Source organism: Helianthus annuus, chromosome 15 (genome assembly GCF_002127325.2).
Source record: "Helianthus annuus cultivar XRQ/B chromosome 15, HanXRQr2.0-SUNRISE, whole genome shotgun sequence".
Lineage (NCBI taxonomy): Eukaryota > Viridiplantae > Streptophyta > Magnoliopsida > Asterales > Asteraceae > Helianthus > Helianthus annuus.
The window spans coordinates 157,862,170-157,875,249 of record NC_035447.2 but is presented as its reverse complement, the minus strand read 5'-3'; the positions used below and the strand labels follow the sequence as shown (position 1 = coordinate 157,875,249).

The following is a 13,080-nucleotide window of genomic DNA, read 5'->3' as shown; positions in this document are numbered from 1 at the left end:
TCCAATCCCCATATGGAAGTGGGAGATTATAGCTATGGATTTCATAACCAAACTTCCGCCCACGCCATCAGGTCACGACAGCATTTGGGTTATAATTGATCGTCTGACCAAATCAGCCCACTTTTTGCCAATACGGGAAGACTACAAGGTAGAATGACTAGCCCGAATCTACACCGACGAGATCATTTGTAATCATGGTACGCCTCGTGACATCATTTCGGACCGTGACGCTCGGTTTACTTCGCGATTGTGGGAAACGTTTCAAGCGGCCCTTGGTACGTCGCTTAACCTAAGTACCGCATTCCATCCTCAAACTGACGGACAAACTGAAAGAACGATCCGTACTCTTGAAGACATACTCCGCGCGTGTGTTATAGACTTCGGTGGCAGTTGGAGCAAACACCTACCGTTGGTCGAATTCTCGTACAACAACAGCTATCATGCCAGCATACAAATGGCACCATTCGAGGCTTTATATGGCAGAAGATGTCGATCGCCTATTGTGTGGCACGAGATCGGTCACTCGCAATTAACCGGTCCCGAGTTACTACAAGAAACGAATGACAAAATTCTCCAGATTCGAGACAACTTGGCAAAGGCCAGGGATAGACAGAAAAGTTACGCCGATAGAAGACGCAAGCCCCTTGAATTTGACGTTGGCAACTACGTACTCCTAAAGGTATCACCTTGGAAAGGTGTAGTTAGATTCGGCAAGAAAGGGAAACTAGCGCCTCGATATGTTGGACCTTTTAAGATTCTGGAAAGGATCGGAAAAGTCGCCTACAAACTCGAACTACCGGAGGAACTTAGCAACGTCCACCCGACTTTCCATGTGTCAAACCTCTGAAAATGCCTAGCTGATCATGATCTGATTGTACCTCTTGACGATCTTCAGGTCAACGAAACGCTACACTTCGTGGAAAATCCTGTCGAAATCATGGATCGCCAAACCAAGCAACTCAGGCACTCGCGCATCCCTATCGTGAAAGTCCAATGGGAAGGCAAACGAGGCGCGGAGTTCACTTGGGAACTTGAAAGCGACATGAAGGCCAAGTACCCGCAGTTGTTCAAATGAAGATCTGAAGCATCTAATTGGTAATTCACGGTGCTGTGCAACTTCAAGCCTAATTTCGGGACGAAATTCCCTAAACAAGGGGAGGCTGTAACACCACGTGTTTTCGAATGTCAAAGTCAAAGTCCAAGTCAACTTTGACTTTCTTTGACTATAATTAGTCGATTTTATGTTTTATTTGTATTATGTGAAGTAAGTGTTGTAATCAAGAAAGAATCGAAGTAATCGAATGTTTGATCGACGCGAACCGACTTACGACTGTGATTAGTAGGAAGTAACAATGCGATAAAGTTAATCAATCAATAATCAAGCAAATCAAATCTTCAATCGAATTTGAATTTCGAACTATGCGAATTTGGTGATATACTACTTGTGTGTGTGCCTTACGTGTTACCTGTGCGTGCTTATTTTATGTTTTGTGTGGTATTCAATCGAATCAATCGAAACTCGAATCGAAACCCGAATCTCAAATCGAATGCAATCGAAATCGAATTACGACGAATGGTAATGTAAGGATAGGGTGAAATATAGATGATTGTATGTTAGATATAGTAGTTGGGACTGAAAGTAATTTGAATAGGAAACTCTATCGTATCCGTATCACCTTCAATCGAAATCGAAATATCAAAAATCGTCGCACCGAACACTCGAACCAGGCTGTTGATCGATCAGGCTGTCAGCCGATCGAACAGCCCAGCCGATCGGACAGATTGTCCGATCGAGCAGGCTGTCCGATCGGGATGCCAGTCGATCGGCCAGCCCTTTCCTCTTTTGGAGCCTATAAATAGGGCTGTCATTGTCATTCTTTCCACTTTTGGAAACTCTCTGACCGACCAGCTCGTGCTCCTCACCTTTTCTCAGATGTCTTCCGATTCCGGTAAGTTTTCATCCTAAATCTTGTACTTTCTTGATCAAAACATGCTCCTACACCTTTCTATCTTTCAAATCTTGATTTCTAACCGTGAAATCACCAAGATCTAAGCATTCTTGGGTGATGTCATCATGGTGTTCTTCAAGAACATCATGTTTTGGCTTCAATCCACCATGAATAGCTTGGATCTAACCGATTTCCACACAAACAAGCTAAAACCTATCAAAGATCTAAACATTTACATGATGTGAAGGATTGAAAGAAGGAATCTCAACTTTCTTTCAACTCTTTTACACTCAATGCCTTCAAACCGGTAGAAACGGAGCTTGAGTCAACTCACCAAAACATTCTAGTGGATGAGTGGTTCAAGATTCGGATTCTGTCCACGAGGTTCACCGACTTCGGGTTAAACGTTAAACCGCCATTACAAACCGTTCACTGGCCGGATTTGGGTGATTCCTGTCCGAGCCGGGGAAACAAGTAAGAACGAAGGTTCCATGGCTCAGCTCTTTGTCAAACTACCTCAACATAACATCAATTAATCAGAACAGCCAAGTGTTAGACGAACAGGCCGACCAGGTCAGGATGCTGGCCGAACGGTTACGCTGTTCGAACGAACAGCCCAACCGATCGGACATGCCAGTCGATCGACCAGGCCAGCCGATCGGCTAGCATATGGCCCCACACTTTGACAACTTCATGAAGTATAGTATTGAACGAGATGATGTTCGATCGAACAGCCGTTTGTCAACATTACTCCTCGGATCATGAGATACTATGCTTCAACACTTAATCGATTTCCAATTCGTTTGTCGTATAGGAATGCCACCCGATCGAGCATGTTGTTCGATCGAGTATGCTGTTCGATCGAGTATGCTGTTCGATCGAGTGACATCCTGCTGAGGACTACTACTGAAGTTCCTAACCGATCGGTTAAGCCAGCCGATCGAACAGACCGTTCGATCGATCGACTTGAAAGGTAAGAACATTTCAGTGTTCTCAAATACTACAACAAAAACTTCAAAAGTTCAAACCATCATACACAAACACATCCTACTCAAAGGAAGAAACAATCTACTCGAGCAGTCAAGCTGATCGAGCCTACCGGCCGATCGAAGAGACTGTGCGAACGAACTGTCTAGTCGAACGAACCACCCCTTCGATCGAACCTACTGTTCGATCGACCAGGCTATTCGACCCACTTACACTTGTTTCCATTTTGCGTGTTACTCATTGTCATGCTATCGAACTGTTCAGGCTAACCCTACTCCCAAGCGCTCCCTTCAATCCATCAACCAGTCGCTGTGAGTATACTCGATCCCTTTTTGCTTTTAGCACTTTTGGGTGTTACATACGTTACTTATCAAAATCACTATCGAAAACACTACTCAATTATTTGAACGCTAACCGATTATGCATGTATTACGTGACTAAATGAATGCTTGTTGATTGTGTTTACACGTGGAATGCTGTCTACCTGCCTTAATGACGTAGTACTATAGTTTGGACTCAGCACCCGTTCACACGGGGGTTGTTAAGGACAATTACTTGCATGGATTACGGTGGTAATCATGTATTGCAAACCGTCTCGGACGGTCAACCCGCAGTCATTGGTATCGATAGGTCCATGTCGATAATTAACATGTTTCGTTTTCCTCTGTGTACATGCTGGTTATGCGTAAACTATTCAAACTCTATATGCTATTATCAAACTTGTATGCTCACCTTTACATTATATGTATTGACTTTATTTTAACGTATGTGACAGGTGTTTAAGATGTTTTCTTGCTAGGAAAGCGAGGCTAGAATAAAGCTCTAGAGGCCCCCAACAAATAGTTGTCTGCCAGGAAAGAGCAACTAGAGCATAGTTGTCTGTAGATCTTGTCAGGCTGGGTCTTTAGGAGCATTTGAACAGTATTTATTTGTCTTATTTAAATCTGAGTTGTCGGAACAGAATATTTGGCTAGTTGTTATCTGTAATAATTTGTTTGTTATTTGGGACACGGTATGGGACGTGTTATTTAAACTGAATAGTGATGATAATTGTTATGGAAACCTCTGGACAATCTGTTTCGCTCAGTGCCATGCCCCGATGATTCCGCCATCGGTTGGGGTGTGACACATTGTGTTAGATAATCACAGAAGATTGGTTTAAATTGTTTTGCGTATTCTTCATCATATTACTTGTTTCTGTGTTCGTGTGATCTATCAAGGGGATTCCGCATCCTTGTTGATTGTCAATCTCGTAACGATCCACATGACAGGTACCTACAATTGGTATCAAAGATTTTGCTCTTATTGTATGGTTCGAGATTGATTCTACAGGATTCAAGTTTCGTTTGAAGAAGATTTCTGCCATCATCCTTCTTGATAATTAGGGTTTTCCTAAGTTTGTGGGTAAATTTGCATTACCGTGAAGTCACAGTTTTGCGATTAACCAAAACCACATAAGATTTAGGAAGTACGGAGATAAAAAGTTGGGAACCAATGAGTAGGGAAGTTATGGCGCGATTTCTCAAGAGTAAAGAGGTTAAATCATCTTCCGACCCGATCTGACACGCTATGAACCGATTCTTTTTCATATAGCTAGGGGCCTAAAATCTTTAAAAATATTCCGCACTCCCATGAAAAAATTTATGAGTCCGCCACTGATTCTATATTCTCTTAGTGTAGGCATATTTCCGATTAATTTTGTTATTTAAGTTTACTGTGAGTCAAGAAAGAGATCAGAAAAAATGGATTTAAAATTGTTCTCGTTCCCTTATCTTATTCTTGGAAGATTACCCATTTCAAAGTCACGGCTTCCAATGAGTGAGATCAGTGGTGGACTTGGAGTTTATTTTCGGGGGATTCGATCGGATGGGTTTAATAAAACTTTTAGGGGCGTTGTCAGAATATTTACCAAAATAACACACTTGGTCAACCACATGAGAAGTGTCAAGTGGTGCAGGTACCATAAATCTTTTTTTTTTTTTTTTTTTTTTGCGTTTCATACAATAAGATATAAATAAACTAGAAAATGTAAGAAACATAACACTGTATGTTCATTAAAATACAAGATAAGATTAGAATCTGTGACGTATCAGTTTACAAACAAGATCAATTTACAAACAATCCCTACAAGGACAGCATTGGCGAGAAGAAATGTTCCTGTTGCAGACTTGAATTGTCCGATTTGTCAAGAGAACATGGAATCTGCTACCCATTTATTTACAGGGTGTTCATTGGCATGTGGTGTATGGCAAACTATTTCTCGGTGGTGTAGTATTCAGGACATTTTTGCTTTCGATACAAAAGACTTGATGGAGATCTTCAAGAACTGTGGACGGTCCATTATTTATAAAGAAGCAATTCAAGGTATAGTGATCATAACTTGTTGGAGTATATGGATAGCTCAAATTGATACGGTATTTAGAGGTATCGATCCTAAAGTGGCGGATATTATTGCGGAGGTGAAAGCGTGCGGTTATTTGTGGTATAAATGTAGACATAAAGATAGTCATTGTGATTGGGTTTCGTGGTGTAATTTTAACTTGATGTAAGTGTTTCGGGGCGGCTTGGTCTCCTTCTTGGAGACGAGTTTTTTGCCGTTTTATGAAAGTATCTTTACAAAATATATATATATATATATATATATATATATATATATATATATATATATATAAATAAAAGGTCAAGATGCTATGCAAATTTCAATAAATTAAACCTTTTTGTTTAACAAATTAAAATCCATAGGCTTATTTTTCAAATCCATCCTGAAAATTTTTTATTTATAAAAAATAAAATCTATCCCTGAATATCAAACTCCTAATGACTACATGTTATGTATTACACTTGCGCAATTTTTTGTTCCGAGAACTTTTAATTTTTTAAAAACTAATTCTCCGAGAACTTTTAATTTTTTAAAAACTAATTCTCACAAGAGTTACCAAACAAGCATCAATAACTATCAAATCAACAAGTTACAAATCGCGGGTCACAACCACTAAAAGCTATCATTCTTCACCGTCGCAAACCATGTAACTTTCTTTTTGCTATACACATTACAGGCAGTAGGATGTTAGAACTTACAACAAGGCTTCGGTTCTATGCTAATAATCACTAATCACGTGTCAACCCAGATCCAGTGGGTTCGCGTTCACCTAGCCATAGCTCAACCGCGGCTCCAAATATCTCATTGAGGTTTGGCGTCTAGGAATACTGATCTCACAGGCATTCACTCTTGCAGCAAACCGAAGAGAACAAAGTGACTCGTTGACTGAGGATGGTTCAGGAGAAACATTGACCACCATTAACGTCTTTGAATCCCCACCTAAGCAAGGCTGGTTTTGATCATGGAAGGTGATCAACATTCAGCAAGTTATTTGTATAAAAAAGGGTTGAGTTTTTACAGGTCGAGGGACTTTTTCTTGAAAAATAAGAATGTATATCGGTTTTTATTATATTAAAGCTATAAAAAATAATATGGTGACATGAAAGATACCTGAAGAAGATATGTGAGCTTTGAGTTTCTGAAAGGTATATGCTCTTCCTTCTTTCCTAGAGCAAATATGACATCGCTCAATGATGATAAACTCTTGTTGATAGCCTGGTATAATAACAGTTACTAACACATAATAATATATTTGAATTTTAATATGAAACAACTTATACATAAATTTATTATAAATTGTTGTCACATACCTGAGTTTCTTTAAGCCGATCCCCGGTGGATCCACTTTTGGAAAGACGCTCACTACCAGCAAGATCAATGAGGTTAAGAACACCATGTACGTGTTGCTCCATATTCTAAAAAGTCAAACAAAGAAGTCAACAGCAGCAACCGAAAGTTAGTCCATACATACATACAAGAACCAGAAAAGACGGGTTGACTAGCCCGTTGATTGGGTCAGGTCAAAGGGGTAATTTTGGTATGGGTTTTTGATTACAAAAGTTGCATTAATTAATTCAATAATAATCAAACTTTTTGAATAAAATGATTTAGGACACTTTATGTATAAAAAAAAAAATAAACTTTGGGCGACGTTCAACCTGTTTGACCTGCTTCCTTAACTGCTAACTTTTTCTTGATTTACCTCATTAACACCTGATATCCGCAAAGTGAATACAAAGTGACTTCTTGAAGACTGCTCGTTCATTTGAGTTTTACCCACAGACCTATATTAAAAAAAAAAAAACACACACACACACATTGTAACGTCATTATATTTGAACAAAGTTAAGCGTTAATTTTAAAGATTTGAATGGTCAAACCTGCTTTGTCCCGCACGGTTTAGCAAAAACGAGACTTCTTTACTGCTGCGAACATCTACAATGGTCAAATCTGAAACATGGGTGTTGCCATTTGAATCATGTTTGATTGCATATTGTTGCTTATTGCTGCCACTATCTGCAACACTAGATTTGTTTGATGATAACAAATCGCGTATTGTTTCATTGTATATTTCCAACATTGAAACCTACAACGCAAATGGTAGTTCAAAAAAGTGTTGTATTCTATTATGACCTGAAATAGAAGAGGTGCAAACCTACCTGCATTTCATACTTCCATCCTTGCTCTTTCAGCTTTTGTCGAGCCTCAAATATCTGTTCTAAAGAACGCGGTATAAGTCCTTTATCATCATAGCTTCCTGGTGTACCCATCATTGTATGTGTTTTGCCAGATCCTGTTTGACCATATGCAAAGATGCAAACCTACAGACACAAGTAATTGACTTTGATTATTAAGCCAATAAGCTTTGACTTTAGAGGTGAGGTCAAAGATAAAATATGATAGAGGTGCCAACTTTAACCAATTTATATGAGATCGAATTAGTAACCATTTAGATATTTTCCCATTACTTTGACTAAACACAACGGGAAAAAAAATACAAAAATACCTTATAACCATCGAGTGCGCTTTGTACAAGCTGTGATATCTCAACAAACACCTCTTCTTGTGAAGATTGAGGCGTAAACACCTTGTCAAACATAAAAGGATGGCATTGCCCTGTTCAACAAATAAAAAGCAGTAGTCAAACAACACAATAAAGGAGAGTCGACACTTCATAGTTTAAACTTTTAACCAACAGAATGTATGTATATACCATGTTGCATCACTTCAATGCCTCTACCAATAGCTTCGGTTGTTGTGGGGAAAGAAATCGTTTTTGCTTCATTTTCCACACCATCATCTAACAAAAGGGGCCGGACCCTACAGAAAACTCGAATATTTCCTTTTAATTCCTGTCACAAAATTATTTCATTTGTATGAGTAGTCTTATCATATGTTTATAATGGAGAAGCCTAGAGGCACCATTTTTGATTATTTAATAACAAAATGGGATAAAATCATGAAATAATAACCACATTTCAATATTGTTCCATAAAACTCACTCGTGCTTTTTTCAAACAGTAAAAACCACCCTCAAAGTTTCATTAGTGTTTATTATTGCGCAACTTTATTTACAAATGTTAGAAAAAATAAAATCAAGTGACTTAAATGGAATATATATATATACATACAGAACTCGCAGAACTGCTAATAAACAATCTTTTTATTTATATATTTTTATGTTTAGGATAATTTTATCATTTATTATATGTATTTTTATTATTACATAGATGTTAAGAGTAAATTTATCAATTTTTATATGTAATTTTATAATTACACATATGTAAACTAGTTTTTTACATATATGTAATTAGTTATTACACATATATATAATTTGGCTATTAAACATATGTAAACTACTTTTAACATGTATGTAATCATAAAAATACATATAATAGAAGATAAAAAGACCCTAAATACAAAAAAATATATATAAAATGATTGTTTATTAGGAGTTCTGAAAGTTCTGCAATTATTTAGAGTTCTGAAATGAACCCAACCCTATATATATATATATATATATATATATATATATATATATATATAGAGAGAGAGAGAGAGAGAGAGAAAGTATAATGTACTTCACGCCTTAACGTACATTAACGTACTTCACGAAATATATAACATGCGTAATTATTTTTTTGACCAAAATAACGTGCGTGATTTTGGATCCCATGCGTGATTATGTGGTCCCATGCGTGATTATGTGGTCCCATGCGTGATTATATGTTCCATGCGTGATTATACCCCTGATCCAACGGTTACCATTGTCTCCTACGTGAAGTATGATAAGCCGTGAAGTATGTTAACCTTTCTCTCTCTCTCTCTCTATATATATATATAGGAGAAGGATCCGTTAGGAACCACCCTTTATTGCGAGAACCGTGAGAACCAATGTGAACACAACCAAAAATACCTAAAAAATATAAAAAAAATACATAGAAAAAACTTAATATTTTTTATGAAAGAAACGCTACTTTTCGTCATTAAAAAAAAATTTGGCTACTAAAAGCTGCGATTTAAATAAAAAAAATATTTTGTGTGTGTTTTAGATTATTTAAGATTTTTTAGGTTTTTTGGGGGTTTAGTTTTTAGCATTTAGCTTGGGTGGGGGGTTTAGGTTTTGGGGGGTGGGTGTGTGTGGGGGGTGGGGGGTTAGGTTTTTTTAGGTTTTTGGTGGTGTAGTGGGGTTATTTTGTTGTGTTCACATTCGTTCTCGCAATAAAGGTGGTTCACGCATGAACCCTCCCCTATATATATATATATATATATATATATATATATATATATATATATATATATATATATATATATATCTAACTTGGTTACAAAGTCTTCAAATTGATTTAAATGGAACAATTATAACCTCCTACTTCAGATTGAATTTGAAAAAATAAAATCCCTGAATAGTAACCAAGTTTCGAGTATGTTTCATTTAGGTCACTTAATATTCTAAAAAAATAAAATATAGTATAATTTTACAACAACAGAACAATAATGAAACTTTAAGTTGCTTTTATGATTAAAAAAAAAAGGTATTGAGTGGAACATTGAAGAAACTTGTTTACTATTAGGTGAAATAATTCCTAAAAAGTTAGCTTAAAATGAAACATGTCAAATCAGTTATCATTCGGAAAAAGTGTTTCGAGCCCAGCCCAGCCCGATCAGCCCATTGTGCTACCTCTACAAAAAAAAAAAAAAAAAACAAATAAATAAAATGATACCAGTATTGTATTATGCATCTTTTTCCTTAAGGCTTCTCCTTTGATAACTTTTGATTCTGCCTCTGCCAAACGAATTTGTAGCTCAGAATTAACTTTCTTTTGTTCTGCATATCCTGTTTTTATCTCAACTGATGATAGATCCGATATCTATAACAGCAATAACCAAGTAAAGTATTAGTCTAAAACCAGATCAATGAAGCAAAAGTGTTACCAAAACCGAATGATACCTCCAATTGCTTCTCTGCAATAGCAAGTTCCTCCTGCAATTTTTTTATCATGTCGGTTTGTAAAGCACATGTTGCCTGATAAGAACAAAAGTTAAGTGTAGAAATTGCATATAAACCTGGACATTTATTTGTAAATGAAATGATTTGGCTTATATTTTATCTCTAACGGGTCAAGCAGATAAAAATTAACATATAATGACGCGGGTCAGAGTATCAAACGGCTCTAAATTACTACTGAAATAATTTTTTTGTAAACATAATAATATGTTTAACATATTAATCATTTTAATTAAACATTTGAATGACAAAAAGGCACTTTGATGACAACCCAACTCAACTCGTTTTGACTCATGACCCGACCCGTCCAACCAGCGCGTTTTTGCAACATAAAAGAAATTAGCGGGTGTCAAATAACCTCGAGCTCAGTTGATCTCGATGTTAGGTAACTCAATTCAGCTGCGGATTTTCCTGTACATTCTTTATATTGCACCACTTCCGATGTTAGATCTTCAACTAGTGACAACTGTCGATCACGATCCTCTCTCACTTGATGCAAATCTCCTCTCAAGGATCCAACTTCACCAGCTAAAGCATCTTTTAGCTTTAATGACTCTTCTAAACTCACCTACAATAACTCGATTTTCAGTAATTAATCAGCAAAAGGTCACGAATATGAAAATGGGTATACCTTGGTAGAAACCAACTGATCCTGCTGAGACTCATGGTAGCCACGTAAGTTGCTTAAATTCTCCATTAAAGCGGCCTTTTCTCGTTCGACTTTGTTAAGGGTCTCACTTGTTAGATTAAGCTCGGTTTGGAGCTTACTATTGTATTGTTGTAAGCTCGTGTTGTACTCTTGTAATCGCTTGTACATATCATTGAGCGACATTATCTGGAAAATGAACGAAACGTTGTTAGATTATTATATTAATTTAAGGCAATTTGGATTTACCAACAATTGGACTAGTGTCACTTTTGTTGCCAAGAGCAATCCCAGTGATATTTACTCGAATCCGCTCATGAGCATACATTCATTCCTTGTAAGCAGAAATCGAGTGTAAAATATGACGATTGTGCCAGCAGGATCGCCCTTGGCAACGAAACTGAAAGTTTGGAACTCATTGGTCAAATTTAAATCAATAAAAAAATCAGGATCCATTTCTGATAACCTTCTGATTCGAGCTCGAACTTTCTCTTAAAGCTTTTTCAAGATCTTCAGTGAGGGCGGCCTGCGATCTTTCGGCTGTCATCCTGGCATTCTTCTCGGCCACTAAGGCTTCAATTGCAGCCTGAAATCAAGATCAACCATCAGTAATCAATCACTAACCAGATACTCGAATTCAATGAAGATTCAAATCATACCAACTTCTCGGCCTCTTCTTTCGTGAATTTGTCCTGTAAAACAGAGTAATTCATTCGCAGTTCCTCGATTATCGAGTTCAGCTCTTCTTCCTTCTCATTCATTAGCCTCTCTACTTAGCACATGAATCAAAATTAGGAATAATTAAAACAGTGAGATTGAATATCAAATTATTAAAAACATACCCATATCATTAGATTTCTTTTCTGCAGATTCAAACAGCTTCTTAAGCTTCTCATGTTCCAAAGAAATCCCCCCTTCAAATTCTTGATACCATCTTACACACATTCTAAGCTTTTTAATATAATCCATCATCATCTCACTTTTTTCCTAAAAACCCACAAAAATTATCATCATAATTATACTGAAAAAAAAAAACACACTTCAAATTAAAATTAAAATGAATACCCACCTTGAGATTGAACTTATCTTTGGTTCTGATCTTAGTATTCAACAGGGCATCAACTTCTTCTCTGGTAAACTCCATCCCTCCACAATCCGACCCGGCAATGCTTCCGGGTCCGGACCGCAGACCCGGATCTTGACCGCCATTAACAACCGAAAAGGCTTGGCGTGGTGTGATTGGAGTTCTGCTGCCGTTAGCTGTTCCCACCATTGTTTTCAGATCTTTCATGAAATTTGTTTGGATCTTCAAATTGTCATTTTGAAATGAAATTTGGGCAGAAATGGGAGAGAGGGGAGGTAGTACTAGTGTTGTTGTCGAGGTGGGTCCGTGAAGTGGAATCAAAGCTATCTATCATCAGTATGCAATCAGAGCCGTTGCTTTGATCCAAACGGTGAGTTTCACACCATCTCTTACTAAATATAAATAAATACACCTCTTGATTTGATTGAATAATACGGTCGTTTACATGGGTATATATTGTAAGTGGTGTATTTTTTAATCATGTGATTGTGAGTTTAAATCCTGTAAACTATAAGTGTGATGATTTTACCTGTTTAAAAATGTTATAGTAGTTTAGGCGTTGAATTTTACTGAATGTATGAGCATTTAACTTTTTTAACAACAATTTATAGGTTTTATCTGGATTTGAACTTAATCGTTAGGATATCTTTTAAGAACGTACAATTGTTTAACTCAAATGACTAAAATCTTAACAATTCTTTAAAAGTTGTAACAACTAATTTGTATGAAAAATCCACCACTCATAAGGGGTGTTTATATATAAATAGAATTAGCTTTAAAAGTTTTTAAAAATTAAAAAGATATAAAATTTATTAAAAAGGGCAATTATAAAAATAGAATTTTTAACCTTTTTGCTGTCTTGGGTAATGTGTTAGGTGCGGTGGTATTGACTAGTTCCTACTTTGAAAAGTAGCTTAGGTAAATCGAGTAAATGTGCAATGAGGTGGAGAGCTTTAAGCTGTTATTGGTTCTTATGACTAGTTAATCTCTCTCTTTCCAATCAAAAAACAATTAAATAAAGTATTT

The 13,080-nt window shown here is 36.8% G+C and overlaps 1 protein-coding gene across 1 annotated transcript; it reads right to left on the bottom strand.

The window, feature by feature from the left end:
- Positions 1–5,905: 5,905 nt before the first annotated feature.
- LOC110912948 (kinesin-like protein KIN-14N) lies at positions 5,906–12,428 on the bottom strand. Its single transcript, XM_022157789.2, has 16 exons — positions 12,040–12,428; positions 11,813–11,957; positions 11,630–11,739; positions 11,437–11,556; positions 10,956–11,159; positions 10,683–10,892; positions 10,268–10,342; positions 10,041–10,187; positions 8,030–8,168; positions 7,823–7,932; positions 7,476–7,637; positions 7,197–7,402; positions 7,019–7,100; positions 6,627–6,731; positions 6,427–6,531; positions 5,906–6,265 (listed from the first exon to the last, which is right to left on the bottom strand). The coding sequence occupies exons 1-16, from the start codon at positions 12,259–12,261 to the stop codon at positions 6,086–6,088; spliced, it is 2,322 nt and encodes a 773-aa protein (XP_022013481.1). The 5' UTR covers positions 12,262–12,428; the 3' UTR covers positions 5,906–6,085.
- Positions 12,429–13,080: the final 652 nt, after the last annotated feature.